The sequence below is a fragment of the Triplophysa dalaica genome, chromosome 11 (genome assembly GCF_015846415.1).
Source record: "Triplophysa dalaica isolate WHDGS20190420 chromosome 11, ASM1584641v1, whole genome shotgun sequence".
Taxonomy (NCBI): domain Eukaryota; kingdom Metazoa; phylum Chordata; class Actinopteri; order Cypriniformes; family Nemacheilidae; genus Triplophysa; species Triplophysa dalaica.
In genome coordinates, this window is record NC_079552.1 from 5661024 (window position 1) to 5675802 (window position 14779).

Here is a 14779-nt window from a genome sequence, read left to right on the forward strand (position 1 = left end):
ATATTTAAAGGAGAAAAACTATTGCATTAGTTAACAATTTACCCAAACAAATGATAATAAGTCACATAAAAAATAACAGCCATGGACTTATCATAGAAATAATTCGAATTACTATCAGGGGGAATTAAAAAGTAGATGACAGACCTCGAATCTTGACATAGATACAGTAGTTGGTCAATATGTTAAGATTTTTACAACTAACAACATTCTATAACATTGAACAAAAGTAAACAAACGTTGATGGTGTAATTTCTTTATTAGTGAGCATTGTCGCCCTCTGCTGGGCGTCACAATAATCATTTCAACTTGATTCCTACAATTCTATTTAACATGTTTTATTATGGACTAATTATTGCATGGTTTAATATTTAATCAGATGTTGGTAGGTTTGCTTTTAAAAAGTTTTTACTTTGATGTCATCATATTTGCATTTTTAAATGTGTGAAAAAGTGCTTCTTTACATTCCATCCTAGGTCTGAATTCCTCAGAGATTACAAACTGCTCAAGTGTTCAAAGAAGCCTTGGCAGAGTTGGCAGAGTTGAGATTAGTGTTTGTTTTTTGTCTCTCTCTATCATAATTTACATCCAGAGAGATACGATGGCTCCAAAAGGATGTCACAGAGCTGAGGGGCATGGCCGGGACTCAGCATTTTAACCATTCTGCACGAGCAATAAGAATAAGCACAAAAGATATCATCCAGACATGCTTTTGCAGATAAGATACAGTTTAGACTACATAAGGGCAAGACTGAATATGAATGTTGTGACAACTAGTAAACTTTCCAATGGCCCATATCACTCAGAAAAGATATGTCATTAATACTCTTTAGACATCAATAGTAGTGCCATATAAAGTTTTAAATATAATATATACATTTTATATAATATAATTGCTTGATTGTGCTTAAGTGTCAGTTTATGGTACATTGTATTGCTGTAATATACACAGAAAATGCTGCAATAAATTAACTGAGAAAAACTGTAAAAAATCGACATCAGTAATATTATTCTATAAATACATTTAAAGATAAAATAATATAATTTATTTTAATGACGTCTTTCTGGTTATAATAACCAATTTCCAGAGTTTACAAAAAATGTATCTATTTTTAATAAAAAATGACTTTATTTTTTCTTGGACTAAAAATGAATTGGACCTTCTTCGTAAATGTAATTTCAGACAAATTTTAAACATATATCCTGCTTATGTGGCTTGCTATTTTCTTAAATATTTTTTATGTGGGTTCACTAGACCTTAGGCTTAGTAACAAAACACCATATAAGGGTTAATTTTGGAATTTGCTTCTTTGGATTTTATTTCAACCAACAAATCAAATATGAAAATAAAGTTGCCTTTTTCTGCTACCTTTAAAAAAAAAAATACAGACGAATCCATGCAGAAGTTACAAATGAAGGTACCTTTTATTGCAAACATTTGAGGACTTTGGCACCTGCAAGGCACAGAATACATTTCAATGTGGGAACAGATTTATACGGGTCTTCAAACCATCAGGGAAAATCTCATTTCATTGTCATGTAGGGAATTCCTTTCACAGAAAGGACAACGTCTAGCTGCAAACATAACATGGGGTCCATGTATGATAGGCTTTCATTTTCACACAGAACTGATTCATGACTAACATCACCATAAAATCTGATTTTAACTCCAAAACACTCAAACTTTCCATTAATCATGTGGGGTGAAAAATATTTTAAGACAGCTATATAACTGACCAAAATGTGAAAATTTGTTTATCACTGCTGTCTCAAAGGGAGTTCAGGGAAAAGAAATTAAAGTTTGTGGGGAATAAAAAGATGTAATACTTGTGTCTCCGTTAGTCGCACATGAACTATAAAGTGCCGTTTCTCTTAAGACCTCCAAACAGCAAACCTGAAAAGAAAGAAGCTTTTATTTGGACAAAAATGGGTTCCCTTGTAATACAGTGCTCTGCACTGATCTACACTGCATCATCTATACACATTACGCTCAAATAAGATATGCTTCATTAATATTTATGTTGACCTTCCTTTGAACGTGTACACACACTCATTTAGATGGAAGAAATGCATCGCATAACCTTTACATAAGGTTTCTAATACTGTCTCCCATAACAGCTTAATACTGACAGGCAACACACCATAAAAATCCACAGCAGTCATTCTTTAGAAAACGTCATAAAGAAATAACTACGCTCCGCACACAAGTTCCAGTTGGAGAAAGTCTGAAGAAACAGTTCTGATGGAAGACAGTTTCTTTACCCCTTGAGCAGCTCCAGTATTGGCTGTGTACAAAAGCCACACTGGCCAAAAATACCATCGGCCGTTCCTCCAACGCATCAGCACGCCCCGTCTCTTGCCCTCCGATTATAATGCTAACATGATTCAGCTCCCACAATCCCCAAAAGCTCATAAGGTTTAGTGTTATTCTTGGAGACAGGAGTGGGGTGCTCCTTGGAAACGAGGGTGGATGGTTTAATGAATGGAGTAAACCGAGAGTGCAGAAACTTTAGTTTGAGAACCTGCGTAGTGTTTTAAGGCACTATGGGTTAGGGAAGCCAGCACCGACACACACACACACACACACCTCTGAATGCTTTGGTAATGCAGCTTCTTGATTTTAGTATTTTTGGCATTAAGATGGTGCAGTTCTTCAGACACTCACGCACACACGCTAATGACTTTTTTGGAATAGTTCAAGGAATCATGTAAATTCTGATATCATTTACTCACAACATTATTATGTGTCTTTCCAAAAGCTGTATGGTTTTCTTTCTACAACAGAACGCAAAATCAGATTTAGAAGAATGCTCTTTCTATACAGCGGTAGTGAATGGATTCAAATCTTACGTGAATTTCCAAATGCATGAAATACATTTTCTGCAAATAAATATTCGATTTTTCAGTCTATTTTCACACAAAGCTATCGAATGACTTCAAAAGACTTAGCACAGAAGTCATATGAACCACTGACAGCCCTTTTCGACAGCTACATAACATAAATAAACCTAAATAGCTTACAGCTGAAAGAAAATCACTTTCTATTGATTTCAAATGACACGAGTGTGAGTAAATGATGACACAACTTTCATTGTTGGAGAACTACTCTTGTAACAATAGCATCCCGTAATTCTTGATTTGTTCTGGGGCTCTTTTCAATCCTCTGCATCACACCACAAACTCAGGCTCTGCTTCACTGTTCAGGTGCCCTACGGTCAGATCCTCCCTGTCAAGATCCAGAGAGAAATACTTGCTGGTTCTCTTGATGCCAAACACATGCTGGTTATTCCGGATACCAGCACACTGGTCCGCAAGTCCTTGGTACTTGCTGCTGGCCTCCCCCAGGTCCGGTTCGCAGCCGAACGTATAACTGTGTGCGGTGTCCTGACAAAGCTCCGCCCACTCCTGACAGTTTCTCTGGAAGAGACGAACATCATCCAGTGACTGGCTGTGTCGATCTGTGGAGCTCTGCCCCTTCCTGCCCATCGCCGTCTGAAAAAACACAAATAGAACAAAACAGAATTCAGCACGTATGAAACTAACAACCTGCAAAACAAACACGCTACTGTACACAGACTACACTAACTCTCGACTAACCCTAAAATCTCTGAGAGCGGTTAGCTGTACACTCACATGAGTTCACAGATGAGAAACGACAATGCTGTTGGGTGTAGGGTAAGGCTGCCCTAAACAAATACTGTTAAGAGGAAGTGGGGTTACCAGCACTGTTAAAAGAGATTACAGCATTACTGAACAGTAGAATGAAACAGCTCAAAATGCAGATTGACGTCCTGCACCACATCAGTGTAGAACAGCCCTTTAACATTCCTTGGTTGAAGGGATAGTTCACCCGAACATTTTAATTCTGTCATCATTTACTCACGATCATGTCATTCCAAATCGCTGCATAAACAACAGGTCTTCCATTCCAGGATGCTCTTTCATGTTTCACAAGAGAGGTTTTGAGCGACATGAGGGTTAATAAATGATGACATTTATTTTGGTGTGAACTATCTTTTCAAGGCGGTTTGAATTAACAGCTGTTGGAATGCATACAAACGCGTGTTTTTGTGTTATGTTGGTGTTTAGGTGCCAGCTGCTTGTGTGTGCACGAGTGTGTCACCTGGGGGAGACATTCGATGCTCTGGCCTCTCATTCGCACGACTGTCTCTGATGAGCTGGATGTGGAGGAACTGACTTCCTTCACCACTAACCCTGAACACAAATATAAAACCCACACGAGCCGCATTCACATTCATTTTCCAAATAACTTTGAATTACATTACAAACACGACTGTGTTTATTTATTTATTTACATTGGCATACTTTTCTAAATACTCTGTTGATGTAAATATTTTACAATTGAAAAGAAGTCAAATTTAAAATCCACAGTAATGACACCAAGCAAAACAGCCGTTTATGAGCACTGTGTATTCATATCACAAATTTAAGTGAAATGTTTATAAACTCTCCGACATTTATATTTGAATAACTTGTAAATAATTTGTCATTCGTTGTGGGGATAAGGATGGGATCAGGGGTTTCCAGTAGTTTTACATTACGCAATGAGTGTATATTAGCATTAGCGAAATTTGTGCACATGACTGTTTGCTTATACATACCGGAGCAGCCGTTGTTCTGTGCTGATGTCAGCATTTCTTCTGTGATGTGGATACACAGCTCCTGGTTAAGATCTAATTCATCAAGATCTTCACAGCTTTTCGGATCATCAACCAACATCTCAATCTCTAACAAAACACAAACGTGCACACACATTCAGTGCTAAGAGCTACAGCCTCGACTGCTCAAAAAGTCTCCATATGAATGTGTCTTATATATATTGCCGCAGCCAATCTGAAACCTTGGATTTTCAAATTAGCTTTTTTCAGAAAATAGAAAAATAAAAAAGCTACTTTTAAGACAAAAATATTTAATATTTAAGACAAAAATATAAATCATAAAATATGGAGATACCTTATACTAGTAGACCAGTATCAGTAGTAACTGAATAGTTTTTAGAGCTGGTCTAGAGTAATCGACAACTCTTATTGCAGAAAACATTAGCACATGTAAGCATTGTGTTTATGCATTATACCATCTTCATCCAAGCAGTGCTCCTTGCTGCTGCTCTCAATACCGGACGTGTGTGTACTGGCGTGGCTGGTGTTGGAGGACGAGTGCGTTCTCAGTGGTCTGTGGGCAGTGTTTGTAGGAGTACGAAAACTATCTGTGTCGACCCCAGATGTCCGGGAGCTGCCGTGACTCGTGCTGGAGTGTCGTGAAAAGGGATTGGGACGTGACGTGCTGCCCACGCTGCTGCCGCTGGCCCGCGAACGCTGATCTAAATGATCCATGTCCACCTCCAGTGCGTCACTGATGTATGACTCCCTGTACTGCTTCTTTTCTGAAAACACACACATAGTTTCATGTTTATCACATCAACTTCATTCTAAATGTCAGTGTACTTCAAATAATAATAAAAAAAACGTGATCACCTAGACAGCGCAACAACATATCACACAAAAGCATTGCGAGGCTGAGCTATAGGTCACTTCCTGATCCTGATCCTGTTCGCCATCACCTGCACTGCGGTTTCCTGTCTCTATTATATACTTCCTGTCTACTTCCTTTGTGAAATGACTAATACATTGTATATTTGATCAGCTGCCCTAGTTTCATGTCTCTTGGATCACTTTCCTAAGAGGAGAAATTGAACTTAAGTCATTACATCCTGTGGATTTACTTATTAAGATTAAGATAAAGATATTTACATTCTTCTTAACCCAGTGCTTTTTAATCTTTCAATAAAACATATCTTGACTGATAATGTATCAATCCGTCTGACTTTATCATAGGTGATAGCTTATCCAACTTTCTCTTTTCAAGATACCTTCATTTTCCTCCAGACGTCGAACCTGTTTCAGCACAGGTTGTAGGTTCATGAACAGTCTATGGCTGTTGCTGAGCAGCTGTAGGAGGTGTCGGGACCTCAGAGGACAGCCTGTGTAATAGATGAGCTTCCTCGCAGAGGGCAAACCATCAGGAAGAATCTCAAACCTCTTTCCCTTGAAAAGAAATCGAGTAAAAGCTGCATGTCAGGTTAGCAGCATCAGGTAGTGCAACTAATGAAACAAGCTTTTTCTTCCTTCATACATAAACAAGTTTAATATTTTAGAATCTATTAACTGAATGTTGAAAAGCATTTCATTCTACTGACCACGAACACCAGTTTTCCCACGTTGGTCCAGGGGAAATCATACAAGAGCTGCCTGACGGTTCCCACATTCTGAACAAACAAACAGAAATGACCACATCAAAGAAATGCATAACATCAAGTTCAAAGGCAGCTGTATAACCTCACTTATAACCAAAAACATACCTGAAAAACCTGAATTCCACGTAAGGTGAGTCCCAGAGTTAAAGAGGCTTCCAGTTCCTTTTTATCCTGCCAAAATAATTCACATTAGGCAAAAAATCTGAACACTCGCACATATACAAGAACAATCAGAGCTCTCCACAAACCTTGTAAAGACGATAATAATGAACAGCCACATCGTCCAGGAGCGCTGCTTCTTTAATGTACTTCATCTGGGCTTCTGATGCAGTGAGTGCGAACTGCTCTTTGTGCATGTTTGGAATGTGACGGAGAATATAGTCACATCCTCTCTTCGCAATCACCTAGAAAAAATATAATATTAAGACAGGGCTTTTAATTATTATCTTAAGGACCAATATAGAGATTTTAGCAGCATCTAGTGGTGAGGTTGTGAATTCCAATCAACGGCTCATTTCACCCCTCCCTTTCGAAGCACTATGGCAGCTGACACAGGACAAAAATTTTGTCACATTTTCGCTTCTTTGTTGAAAGAGATAACGTATTTCCAAAATGTGATGCTTAATATAAAATGCATTTTTAAAATTACATAAATATTAAGGATAAAAAATATTATTTACAGCATTACATTTTCCAAACTTGTTCCTTTTAATAACTATCAGTTGTTTTTTGCAATCCGACTGCAGCGAAACATCCTGCAGCAATAGGAACGATTCAGCCCATTTGTTCCCAGCTGACAGCACATCACTGGATGTCTTTAGCTAATGCACCCAGATTTTCTATAAAAGCTCTTCATTATTTTTAAGCTCAATGCACTGACGAATGAAGTTTCTTCTTGCAAAGACGTTGTTCAATGTTGCAGAAATATTTCGGGACGGCACAGTGTGGCCCATAAACCTCACTCACAGAGGGTGGTCAGAGAGAACGCAAGCATTTTACAGGTCTGATCAGCATAATGATTCACAAGAAAGCGCTTTAATGGTGGATGCTGTGCAGACTCACCCAAGAGGGAAAATAAGCTTCCGGCTGGAAATAGGAACCAAAGTGTTTGTTGCGTTTGAAGTTCCCCAGGTCGGCCTGCAGCGCGGATGCAGCAAGCAGGAAATAAGCCTCCTCTCTCTGGATGCACTGAGACTGCAGGACCTGCTTCCGCAGATGCCAATAGTAATAATAGCGCGCCACCCGATCACTAAAATACAGACAGAAATAGAAGACAGAAAATGATTAAGATTGAGAACATGTAATTCATCACCTGCAGTGTGGTTTAATTGTTTGTTTGCGTTTATGTAATGCATTTCTGTGTCTGAGATAAAGAAAGAGATCTCACCTAATAAGTCTGCCATTTTCCACGTAATACTGTGCTCTAAAGTGAACAATCATAGGAGGCCCAAATTGATCAATTCCCTACAGTGGAAACACAAAAGTGTGTCAGTATGAAATTTTTCAGGTTCCCTTAAACATCTGATAAATGCTCTGCATGAGTGATACCTTGCTAGCCTCGCGTTTCCATTCTTTTGGACAATATTTAGACAGTTTTTGTCCCAGTTCCATGTATATGTGTTCATTATCTAGGAAAAAAAAGAATGATTAAAACACAATTGAGATCATATTAGATTTTATCAAAGCATTTAAAACAACTTGGAAATAAACTGACAAAAAACAAGAGCTGACGTACTATTTCATGCTGTTTTAAATAAGCATATGTGACCCTGGACCACAAAAAGATTACGATAGGACAACATTTGGTTGAGATACTAATTGAAACCTGGAATCTGAGGGTGCAAAAAATCTGAATATTGAGAAAATCCCCTATAAAGTTGTCCATCGGAGAAGCTGTAGCAGGCTGTTGCTAAGAAGGTCTGTTTTTACACTCTGCTGTAATGACGTTGTGGGGAGTAGATTAGATGAACCCAAAAGTGCTGCATCCACTCACAAAAATTAAGTTTTGATATATTTACAGTAGGAAATTTACAAAATATCTTTATAGAACATTATCTTTACATACATCCTAATGATTTTTGGCATAATTTTTTTTTCATTGTGACTAATACAACAAATTGCTGGCTTTTGCTACAAATACACCTGTGCTACTTCTGAATGGTTTAGTGATCCAAGGTAACATTTAAGAAATATGAGGCTGTTAAAGGTGTGTGTTTTTGTTCTTACTCTGAATAACACTGAGACCGAACAGATGACAGTCCTTCAACCTGAGTAGATCACACACCTGCATCAACAACTCCTGACACACAGTCTTAACCTGAGCGAGATAAATGAGACAATATTTTCAAAAAGAGAAATACATAGTGTGTGTCTAAGATTGGGACTGAATGTTAAAGCTTTACTCACACTGACAATGACGTTGAGCGTTTCATCATTCGGGAGGAACACGCACACACACCGACGGTCCTGCATCATCTTGTTATTGTGGAAAGACAGTTTGTTCATGTTTGAGAGGCTGCAGCCTGTAGATTTCTGCCCCTCGCTGGAGCTCCGCCCCTGAGCACCTCCCACTTATGATGGGATCAGATAACTCCGACACACATACATAAACACACACAGACGATCCCCCTCTGTGACCAGAGAAACTCAAGCTCACCCACGAAAGTTTCAAAGCAACAGTTTCTCTTGGATCGACACACACTCAGAGCACACAAAACACAAGAGTCCTGATGTCAAAGTCTGAAAAAGACAAAAAGACATAAAATACACAATTATTAAAAGACGCGTTTTAAACGATGCTTTTCTAAAATGACACGTAAAAAGCAAATCATGTGTTTGATGGTTTGGCAAGAACATGTCTAGAAAACAGTCCAGATAGCATGAAGTGATTCAATTTATTATCCCCAGAAAAAGACATCTACAAGACAACAAGAGGAACTCAAAAACAGCTGTACTTGATAATAGTTTTCTAAGCAACAAGGAACAAGCGGCATTTTACAGCCTGTTGTGGATTTGTTTTCAAAAAACAGTTACCACCACAAAATATTATTAATACAGTATGTGTTAATAAAATTTTCTTTTTTAGTATCCTTCTAACATAAGATTTAGCCCCTGACAACTAAACAGGAACAGAGCATTGCTATGCAACAAAAACAAAGATTATAAACGGGTGTTGCACAGTGAGATCCATAATGAACAAACCTAAGCAATTGACCAATCAGTAAAGATCACAACTATCAGATTCAGCAGCAATAACATAAATGTTATGTGGCCTACTTAACTTCTGGTAGACCTCCACTAAGAATCTATATCTGTTGAATAGTTTTAATACAACTGATATACAATAAAATATGAATATAAATTAATATCAGTATAAATAAATATACAACAAATGATAACATTACAACCAAACACAGACCGGAATTTAACTTCTGACCAGCACGTGTGTCTGATGAAACAGTCTACTCTGCTCTATATAACAAGTTGTTGTGACTTTGTTTAACATTTAATGCCCAAAGTTAGAAAAGACTGCAGGACACAATCAAGACATGATGCATATCTGATACATTTCTCTCAATTAATAATCATATTTATACTGTTAAACACAGAGAGAGAAAAAGAGTTACAATGTTTAGCTGACACATTAGCAAGTGTTACAATAAGCAAAAATTTACTTTTATCTTTTTTCCCTCCATGAATAGGGAATCCACCAGGAATGAAAATCTATTACACAACACAAACATTTGAAACTTCTGATCTTTTTGTTTTTTTGGGAACTTGACTTGGTGTGTAAATAGAACAAGATCAGCCTCACTTCTTTCAATAAAAAGAACCAGCTATTAGTTTAATGTACCCCTTCACATACACAATAATAAAATGATAAACACAAAAGTATATTTTTTTACAAACAGGGCCGATATGATGCAAGAATTTGTAGAAAGATTTGTAAAAAGACAACTGTGCTTGAGAAAGAGAGAAGGAAATTTTGCCACAGTAAGGAGAATTCCACCCAACATCTGCTTCTCATTCCAACAATGAAGGCCTTTGATTCTCTCTCACAAACACATGCAGTTCCACATGTACTACACATGCATAATGTTAATACATAAGATGACAATGACGTCTTGGCTTTCCATGTTTTGGTTTGTTTTTAATGAGAGCTTGACCCGTAACATTTTTTAAAAGAAACCTACACATTTAGTAGTTAAAGAAAAATAGGCAGCCAACTCAAAAGGGTCTCAAAAACTGCTCGCAAATGATTTCAATCCACGGCGTGACATTTTGAGGCCGTTTTAAGATGGCAGTGCTGTATACGCCAGGATGAAACCAGCAGTGGAGGTGGTTTTGCGAATCCCTGTTTGACATTATGCATGACATTCCTTTGGTGGAAAGATGGAGAGAAACTTCCTGGATTATTCATTGAGACGAATTAACATCTGTATGCAGACACAGCAACAGACAATAATGATTTGAATATTTTCGTGACAGCTGTCATCCTGTAACATCTTGCCTTCAGGGATTGAATCTAACGTTTCTCAGATGTTTGTTAAGGTGCTGGGGTTTGTTTTTACTGCCTTATAACAAGTTGCAGAGAGATTTTACTTCCCAACAGATACATCCAGAAACCACGTCAACAAAGGCTTCAAGACATGAAGAAAGAGAAAGAGAGATGTCACAATTTATCAAGAGAAGAAACAAGTAACAGCGAAGAAAGAGAGGCAAGGAAATGCCACTGTTAGGTGGAATCGGCATGCCCAAACCCGCTTTAGTTATTTAATGCGATTCTCAACTGAGGCTGCACATGAACTGAACCCTTTCATGTCGCTGACTCTGTTCCTTAGAAAGCATCTTCACACCTGCTATTAAAATCCATATTATGTTAGTCTAGAGCCCTCATCTACAGCTATAAAGAAGCCATCAAGATTCTCTAATGGCAAAAATTGCCAAGATGATTTTACACAGTTAACGTGAAGTGTGTTAAGCAACATTGTAACGAAAACATGCATGCAAACAACACAAAACAAAGATGATTTCTGAGGTTTAAATAATAAGGTATACACAATGAACCGGGCCTACATGCACATCAAAGGAACAGGTTTATATACACACAACAGAGTAACCAAGTGTAAGCCTACTACTACCAACGTGAGCTTTGAAACAAATCCATCTGTACCACTCCTACAATGCCAACAAGACATCCAATCAGAGCGCAGGATTTCTTTTCAAGGTAAAAAGGTGCAACAAAATACGTCAGATTATGTTTCTTCAACCACACAACAGAATTACGAAGAGCTAGATCAAGATCACATCACGCTGGCAAAAAGAAATAAAGGTTCAAATTCATTCAATTATATTGTATTTGTATTAAAATTTTATTCAAATGAAAATAGGTTGAACACTTCACCCAGAAATAAAAATTATGTCATCATTTACTCTATATTTGTATAAATTTCTTTATTCTGATGAACCCACAGAAAGATTTTTGTAACAATGCTTGTAACCAAACATCTTGGCCACCATTGACTACCACAGTAGGAAATTTTTAAATGGAAGTCAAAGGTGCCACAGAACTTTTTACTATACAACGTTCTTCAAAATTTCTTATTTTGTGTGCAACAGAACAAAGAAATGTATAAAGCTATTTTTCTTACAATGATAGTCAACGGTGGCCAAGAACTGTTTGGTTTCAAGCATTCTTCTAAATATCTTTCGGTGTTCATCAGAAATATATACAGATTTGAGGGTGACTACTACATATTCTTTTGTTTTTAGCAGACACACAATGAAAAGAACATGAAGAATGCTAGCATACAGGTTTAGACCCACTGGACTACTACCTTAGATTCATTACAATAGGTTCAGTGTCTTGCTCAAGGGCAATTCTTTGCATCCAGGTTCAACCTTTTACCTTTGTTGTGTTAACAGCCCGGATACTTAATCATTAAACACTCAAATAAGGAGACACTTCCGAGTCAAGGTAATTTGATGCTCCTTCTCTCCAAAATCACTTCAAAACACAGCTTTACAATACACACATATAGACATGTAAGCCCAGAAATGCTTAGCGTCTGAGGAAAAAAATCACTTTTGAGCATCTATTCTAGCTACCCTTAAGGCGACAGTGGTTTGCCAAACACACCCACATACACGCGCACACAAATGAAGGGCAGCTTGGTAAAGAAAACATCCTGGGGTTAAAAAAAAGGAAGGGAAACAAAGCACGGCACAAAATGCTTCCTGGCACCACAAACAAGAACACAAACACACACACAAAGCACATTTAACACTATCCAATACAAAACTAGACCTCATCATTCCTCACCTCAGGACGGGGAACAATATGACAACACTCACACAGGATGTGACTACATGCAGACTTAGGCAAGCCCGCATCCAAGCAAACACATTACATTCATGATGCGGTATCGAGGTTATCTGACACTTAGAGCTATGAGAATGAAACCCTACACTGAGCAAAATCACAATAAACAGCATGTACTGCATACTTTTGGTTTAGATTTACAGGCTGTTAAAAAACTTTTTACCAGATGATAACACAACAAACTCAACATCACACATTATCACAGTTAAAAAACACATTAATGCGTGCAAATCAATGGAACACCCCCCTTTTGAACGCTTAAATAGCAACCCTCCAATGTGTTAACACATTAAAAAATGTAGTTCTTAGAGAAAATCTATGTAATTCTAGACAGGATAAATGTGAGGGCTTTACACAGGTCAGTATAGAGTTTCACAGCGCTAATATTAAACCCGCCCTGACCGCAAAAAGGAAATAGTGAACATTCTTGAATCTTGAAGGAGAGAGAGAGAGAAAGAGAGAGAGTGTGTGAGAGAGAGAAAGAATAATGAATCTTTTCCGATTTGTGTTGTGGTCTGATGCAGATGATGAGTCACATGTTTTGTTGAGACTCAGATTACTTCCCGTTTGTCTGGGGTCCCAGAGACCCCTATGCTTGACATGTAAACAATAATAGTAAGAGTAATAGTTTTTTCCAAAAAAAATATAATGTATGTTACGGACCTAATGAAAGTTAGCAAGCCCATATTTGTAGGCTTTGATTTTCTGTTTTAACACAAAAACATGCTTGCGCTATTTCCGTTTTGGGTCATTTTGATCCCATGGAGAACAAAAAATTACAATAAAAAAAACATACAAATGAAAACAAGCAGTGGTGTTCACCTACAGTGCGGAAAATACTTTTCATTTATTCATATTTAACACCAACATTTTGTTCCTGTTGGAGACCCCAAATACAAATAATCTTGTAAAACTTTTTTTAAATAACTTCCATTTTAAAATAAATAGTTTAACTAGACTTTTAACACTTTGTTTGGCATAACCACAGTGGTCAGAAATGTTGCCTGGGTGGGCAGTTGAGTTTTGAGCCCAGCCAGTATGTCTCCTTACTGCAGACCTTACTTTGGACTCCGTATAACCCCAGGGTTATGTAGGCCATTTAACTTGCTGGGTGCTACAAACCAACCAAAGTACCATCACATTGCTCCAGAAATAGCCAGGAAATGTCAAAGTATGTCCTAAAGGTAGGATCGTGAACTTTAACAAGGATGTACGTACTAAAAACGCACACATGCCCCATAGTAACCAGCCTTTCCTGAAACTCGTTTTATTTTGTATTTTTGTTAAATAACTGTCAAATCCTAGTGGGTACAGTTTTGGAAACTTTCGAGAAGTCCTTCTATTATTTTTGATTACTTTTAAATAGAAACTGGTGTTATACACATCTACTAACTTACTATATTATGCCAGTAACACTAACGTTAGTTGTATTAAAAAAATTGCCATTTTTGCTGTGATTCCCGTTGTACATTTTGTCAACATAGCTAATTGCAGACAGTCTCTTGTGTTTTTTCGAAGCTCCATCCTCTTTTTCCCCGTGTTTGGGTGTGCGTGTGTTTCTGCGGCCCCCGCTGCCACGTAGAATAAGTTATTTGAGAAATGCAAGGAGCCCGAACCCTCTCTAAACCCCGGGGCCACTGTATCGAAGGAAAAAAATAAAGTTAAACCGATGAAACCTACCTTCTTGGTCCTGAAGTATTTCCAAACACACGTCCAATGTAACTCCTGCTTTGAATCTTTCCCGTGCTCGCCAATCTAGCACATTATGCCGAGCCGCGAACTCAACCCCATCGTGCTCCCCAAAACTCACAAACCACTATACATGTGGAGGGAATTTCCCAAGCTTGTGTAGGAGGGGTGACAAAAAGCAAAGGAATGGGCCGGAAACACGTCTGCTAAACTGTACCTCTCTCCCTCAATTTTCAAACGCGCTGCATCGACTGTGCTAAAATTGTGCAGTCTGTGTGTTTACATTTACCCGAGCGTATAAGTAAGACCACCCCTCTGAAGCTGACGTTGGTAGTGTCCACGGCTGCCCAACATGCCCTTACCTCAAGCCTGCAGAATAAATGACGACTCCTAGTACAACTGCAAGGACTTAGCTCATGAATATTAATTAGTTCATG

General features: G+C 38.0%; 1 protein-coding gene across 3 annotated transcripts; it reads right to left on the bottom strand.

The window, feature by feature from the left end:
• Positions 1–1395: 1395 nt before the first annotated feature.
• On the bottom strand, positions 1396–14742 carry frmd6 (FERM domain containing 6). 3 transcript variants are annotated; one of them, XM_056761282.1, is made up of 15 exons: positions 14334–14742; positions 8678–9010; positions 8498–8588; positions 7820–7899; positions 7659–7735; positions 7334–7520; positions 6520–6675; positions 6377–6442; positions 6215–6283; positions 5888–6062; positions 5093–5401; positions 4620–4745; positions 4121–4212; positions 3631–3694; positions 3301–3489 (listed from the first exon to the last, which is right to left on the bottom strand). In XM_056761282.1, exons 2-15 carry the CDS (start codon positions 8774–8776, stop codon positions 3431–3433), a joined length of 1650 nt encoding a protein of 549 aa, XP_056617260.1. In that variant the 5' UTR covers positions 8777–9010; positions 14334–14742; the 3' UTR covers positions 3301–3430. The 3 variants fall into 3 exon arrangements, 2 of the variants coding, with proteins under 2 accessions (XP_056617259.1, XP_056617260.1); XR_008908397.1 differs by having other exon boundaries at positions 3410–3489; positions 3631–3722; positions 14334–14741; XM_056761281.1 differs by lacking the exon at positions 3631–3694 and having other exon boundaries at positions 1396–3489; positions 14334–14740.
• Positions 14743–14779: the final 37 nt, after the last annotated feature.

Excerpts from the sequence above, each read along its gene's own strand:
- frmd6 (XM_056761281.1), bottom strand. The coding sequence starts at position 8,776 with ATGAACAAACTGTCTTTCCACAATAACAAGATGATGCAGGACCGTCGG. Across the intron at positions 7,521-7,658 it reads GAAAATGGCAGACTTATTAG|TGATCGGGTGGCGCGCTATT; the intron begins GTGAGATCTCTT and ends TCTGTATTTTAG. Across the intron at positions 6,443-6,519 it reads ATTATTATCGTCTTTACAAG|GATAAAAAGGAACTGGAAGC; the intron begins GTTTGTGGAGAG and ends TTATTTTGGCAG.